Source organism: Elephantulus edwardii, unplaced genomic scaffold, assembly GCF_000299155.1.
Source record: "Elephantulus edwardii isolate Elephantulus edwardi_28Jun2011 unplaced genomic scaffold, EleEdw1.0 scaffold00139, whole genome shotgun sequence".
In the NCBI taxonomy this organism is placed as follows: domain Eukaryota; kingdom Metazoa; phylum Chordata; class Mammalia; order Macroscelidea; family Macroscelididae; genus Elephantulus; species Elephantulus edwardii.
The window spans coordinates 7,707,658-7,713,504 of NW_006399889.1; the positions used below are offsets into that span (position 1 = coordinate 7,707,658).

Consider the following 5,847-nt stretch of genomic DNA (forward strand, 5'->3'; position numbering starts at 1 on the left):
ATACATATATATTTTATGTATATGTGTATTTTACACTTGTCATTTCAACATTTTTTGTCAATTCAATAGCAACAGTTACCATCGTGTTCTACAACTACCTTCATTGTCCCTTCCCAGTTAAGATGGATTCTGTTTTAATTTCTCCTTATTGGTTTTCTTTGGCAATCAGGAATGTGGCTTTGGATAAACAACAATCCCGTCTCCTTTGTCAACTGGAATACAGGGGATCCCTCTGCTGAGCGCAACGACTGTGTGAATTTACTTGCTTCTTCTGGGTTTTGGAATAATATCCACTGTTCCTCCTACAAAGGATATATTTGTAAGAGACCAAAAAGTAAGTAAGAAGCTTCTCATTTTATTTAAAAAGGTCTTCAGTCTTTCTAACATTTTAAAAGATTTCATACTCCCTGGTGCAATGTTGGAATCCCTTTTACTCAACTACTTTATAGCTTAGATTTCAGTGTTCCTAGCTCAGACTATATTACTTTTGTATATAATTTAAGAGTGAGTAGAATTAGGTAAGGTTTCATCTGTTGCACAGAATGCTAGTCACCATGACAGCACCGAACAGCAATAACAACAATCGGTCTCAGAAATGTAACTCAGAGGATCTCATTTTCTGATCTCTCTCTTTTTTTAAATGGTAATCATTTAGCTGTAGAATATATACACAGACATATCTTGTATTACCGTAAATCAAATGTGGAGGGTTTCATGTTATCTGTAAACTAAATAATCATTATTATCTATATGAAATTATATGAGTTCTTAAGATAAATATTTAATTTCTTTTTCCTTTCCTTTTACAGTTGTTGATGCTGAACCTACTCATACATTGATGATAACAAAAGGTATGACTGTTATTAGATTTCAAATTCTATATCTATAATAAAAAATATAGTTTAAGAACCATAATAATCCCTTCTCACTGCCCCCCACCCGCCCCAATCCTCTTAGTAAATTGCTTCTGCTACTTTACTAACATTTGGCATTATATCGCCAATTTGGAAAAACAGGCCAAGATATCAGACTAGGGTTTTTGTTTGCTTGTTGTTATGTGCCATTGTGTTGACTGTAACTCACAGTGACCCTATAAACAACAGATTGGAATCTTGCTCTATCCTTACCATCTTCAGCAATGTTTAGACTCATGGCTTGGTTTATTACAAAGAATCCTTATTTTGAGAACCGTGGAAGAAATTTCTCCCAGGAATCTTTTTGTGTTGCTTCTTTGTTTTGTTTTGTTTTGAGAAATTAAAAAAAAAATAATTATACACTACTTGAATTTGGTAACTGATCATATTACATTGGTTTTGCTGGCTGCTAAAAAAATACTCAAAGTGAAATAATGGTTTACCAGTAATCGTCTTATTAGCCTCATAGGTATTATGTATTTACTAGTTGTACTTAGGAATTGAAATTTCCACACTCTTACTTTCTCGTTTCTTTATTTTCTTTGTCTTCTATGTGAGTGCATGCTTGAGTTATTTAGGAAAAAGTTTTATATATATAAGAATTAACTAGCACAAAAACCTGATGAACTAGAAGGATGACATAATGTTGTAATTGAACAATAATCTTAGCATCTTCACTCTTTTCTGTCATGTCATGTCATGTGAAACAGATACTTATTTTTATATTTTTTGACAAATGTCAGTTGAAAGACTATATATGAAATTTGGATTTCAGAGAGTCAGTTTGCACTCTTCACCATAGCATTACACATCACATTACACATTATATTAGCTCCTTCCATCATTTTCTAATGATCTTCTTTATTAATAGCTGATACAAGGAAGATGGAGCCTTCCAAATCATCTCCCAATGTGGCAGGAGTCGTCATTGTCACCTTCCTGATTCTGGCTGGCGCCGGCTTTGCTGCATATTTCTTTTACAAGAAAAGACGTGTGCATGTACCTCGAGAGGAAAACTTTGAAAACACACTCTATTTTAACAGTAGCTCAACGCCAGGGACTAGTGATACCAAAGATCTCATAGGTAACATTGAACAGAATGAACGTGCACTCATTTAGTGTTATAATGGAATTAAAAAGTGTTTGAATTTTATAAGATTGTAACTAAAATGTTTGTTTCCTAAAAAACTAGTACTGTGCCATATACTGTGTTTTTCCCCCTTTGTCTTCTTAAATAAATAATCGCTCCTTTTCTAGCCTGGCAAGATATTTTCACAAAAGAGGGATAAAACTATTGACTGTAATGTTGAAAAATATCTTAAGCCAATGTGTGGCACATAGTGCTATCCTGTAAGCATCATGAATGTGCATTGGATATCAATTGTACGCAGCTTTTAAGAACTTTGAAACAACCAACAAAGTTGCCTGAAGTACTTTAAGGAACTTTCAAAGATAACTTGCCTATTGACACATAATTCAGTAATTAGAAGACCGTATGAAAAATGACAGACAAATGACCTCAAGTGGTGTGAAAAATAAATGACTTTCTCTTTTCCTGGTCTTCATTTATACTCCAGTGATTTCAGATTGGTTTTTTTTCATATCTAGAAAGAAAAGGCAGCAGACACCCGTGTTCTCCCTAGACAAGGTTTTACAGCCTGAAAATTGAAGATGGTTCTCAGTTCTGAAGTGTATATATCAAGAATGCAAAGATGTGAAATAAAATTGTATATCTGCACAACTGAATGTGTTTAGATAATGTGAAATAAACATCAAAGACAAGGTTTATTTTTAATAGATTTGCATTTTGGTGATCTTTGCAAGTGTTCATTTGCTTTGATATGATATTTCTTTATCTTTTTACTTAACTTTACCCTTAAATTAAGAGTAAGCCTTTCATCTCTCTGCAGGAGGGAAGCTCCTCAGATAGTGTGAATTTTTACCTTAATAGCTAGCTTAATTTCACCTAAAACACTTACTTCAGAATTAAACAATCAAAGGGATTGAAACCAAACCCATTACTGTCTAGTCAATTCTAACTTAACAACCCTATAGAACAGAATAGAACTGTCCCATAGGATTTCCAAGGCTGTAATTGTTACAGACTGGCTTGTCTTTTTCCCAAGGAAAAGATGCTGTTGTGTGCCACTGAGTTGGAACCAATCCATATCTGACCCTCCAGCAGGTTTTCAGAGGCAGTTACATGCATGGGAGGAGATTGCCCATCCTTCTCCCACCAGCAGCTGGTAGATTTGAACCACCTGTCATTAGGATTGCAGCACAGCTTCTTACCTCTAAGCTCCCCAAGGAGAGGATAGTGGGTTGGAACCACCAACCTTATAGTTAGCCGCCAAGTGCTTTAACCACTTCGGACCAGTAAAATGTAAAATTGTAGATACCTTTTTCTCCCCTTTAGAAATTCCTGAGCTTAAAACTTTTGCCTTAGATGAGGTGTCTTATACATTGTGAAATACTGTGAGCCTTTACACGGGTGTCATGTGGCTAGCTCATCCTTTTCTTTAAAAAAATTACTAATTTTTCAAAATTATGGAGCACTTCACAAATTTGTGTGTAATCTTCTCTGTATTGTTCCAATGTCAGCATATGTGTTGCTGAAGTGAGTACCAGCTCATCCTTTTGCGTTCTGGAGACTGCTTGTGAGGTTCCTAACCACACTCTTTGGTGACACTGGAGGGTCCACAAAGGCCTGAAAATTGTGCCCAAATTCTTTGGTATACTCTTTTACATTTTAATTGTGTTGTAAATTTTAAAGGAAACCAATCACTAGATTTTGAAGAAGGTCAAGAATTTTAAAAATGAAGCACCATCTTTGGTGTGAAAAGGGCATGAGAATTGAGTTGCTAACATCCTCAATTTTGCTAGGAGATAAGTAGGGAAAAATAGGAAGTCAGAGGTGGGCAGGGGTAGAAAGTTTGCTCAGCATAAATAACTTCCTTCCACACTTCAAACGATAGAAAACAAATTGCCTTTCCTTTTGCTAGAAACAAAGCATATTCCATTTTAAGAGACTCCAATGGAAACAGCTGCAGAGCTAAAACAGTATGTGGGAAGTTTGCTAAGGAAGCCTCTTTGCTTATGTATATATATTTCAATCCCCTCAAAATATAAGAGAAAATCTTAAATACTCAGTGAAGAGAAAGAACATGAGTGGGCACGGATTATAAATTTTTAACCCAACCTTTTTCCGTTATAATTCAGAGCCAGATTTTCAGAGAAGATATTTTCAACTCCAAACAACATACATCTTGGACATAACTTGTGTGATTTCAAGAACTGGTGTTCAGAAGTATGTGAATGTGATGTTTAACTCCCTAACACTATTCATTCAAAGACATGTAATCAAATACATAGGTCATTTGTATCACCATACCTTTCCAAACAGAATACTTAAAATAGCAAGGATTTGATTGGGTGGGGAGGAAAGAGCTGTTTGTTGTGTTATTTTTTTAAGACATTTTGTCTTGTTAATTTGTTGGGTTTTTTAAAATCAATAGTTCTCTATAGGGATTAAATATTTCAGTTCTGTCTGTATTCCCTGGCTTGTTGCTTTAGTTTCTCATCAAGATTCAGTAGCTGAGAGAGTCTTAAAATTAAACACAAAGTGAATGTCTCTAACTTGAAAACAAAGGTGGTTTCTGTAGAACCTGGGAGACTCTTCATTCTTCTTTGTTCCTCCCTTCAAGCATTCGCTCAGGCATCTGTTTGTACTTATCCATTAATTTATCAAATATCTCTGGGACGTTTGATGTATATGCCAGACATTGCACTAGCTCTTGGAAATTAGAAAATGGACAAGAAACAACAAATTCCACAAGGAATTCTGTCTGAGTGGACACATGCATGGACATATTACCATACAAATCAGTGAGTTTACTGGTAGAAATTTGCTACAGGGTATTAAGAGAACAATGAGAGATGCAGATAATATTATCAGCAAGGGTAAAACCTAAGTTTTGTGGAGCCCAATGATTGTAATTTTGGAGGCCCTTTTGAGAAATAAAAAAATATGTATAAAAGTAAATATATATTCAGAAGGAAAAAAGGAATTCTTCGAAATAATAATTTTTTTCTATATTTTATTAATTTTCATAAACATTTACAGAGATTTTGGGTTTCCATTCATTCATTGTTGCACTATTCTCTCTACCCTCCTCCCAGTTTGTTCTTGTCCAAATGCCACAGTGCTTGTCAAAGCCAGTTCTGATTAATCTTCTTTGTCAGTGTGTCCTTTGCCATTCCCTATCACTCCTCCCTGAGAGAGACTTCACCCTGAGTCATAAGGAAAAGGGGATGGCGTATTCTCTTAGCTACTTCCTGCTGAAAAGGGACGCTGTGGGTTTCAGGGTGAAGATCTTCTCTCACTACTCTAAAGGGCCCCTTTGGCAGTAGGAAACACATAGACTATTATGGAGATTGATTTTGGAATTTAGATGCACTCTTATTGATTGTGCTTGGCCGTACATGTTCATATCCTTGAAGATGTATCATGGGGGTGTTGCAACCTAGAAGACACAAATTTGACTAACAAGTTATAAGTAAATAACCATTTTTTAAGAAGATATCTTTTGAAAGATATCACAAATTGAGAAAATGACATTGTTTTTAGTAATTAACTTTCTGATATACTTTCAGAATGCATTTTTTTTTATTAGCCTTTGGATGGCAGTTATTGTTGTTAGGTGCCACTGAGTTGAGCACGACCCATAGTGACCTATGAACAACAACTGATGTGAGCTGTCCTATCTTGAGCCATGCTCATTATCTCTGACATACTTGAATCTGTTGCAGCTGTCAGTGTGTCAGTCCATCTGGTTGACCATCTCTTTTGTTGACACTTCGTCTATTCAAGCATGATGTCCCTCTCCAAGGAAAGGCCTCTACTAGTAACATTCTCAAAGGATGTGAAATGAAG

At 35.5% G+C, this 5,847-nt stretch overlaps 1 protein-coding gene across 1 annotated transcript in view; it reads left to right on the forward strand.

Moving 5' to 3' along the window:
- The window catches only part of MRC1 (mannose receptor, C type 1), a 120,417-nt gene extending 118,384 nt beyond the window's left edge, over nt 1–2,033 (forward strand). Inside the window, 3 exon segments of the mRNA XM_006894324.1 lie at nt 170–334; nt 810–851; nt 1,786–2,033. Coding sequence (XP_006894386.1) covers nt 170–334; nt 810–851; nt 1,786–2,033 — 455 coding nt within the window.
- The last annotated feature ends 3,814 nt before the right edge of the window (nt 2,034–5,847 follow it).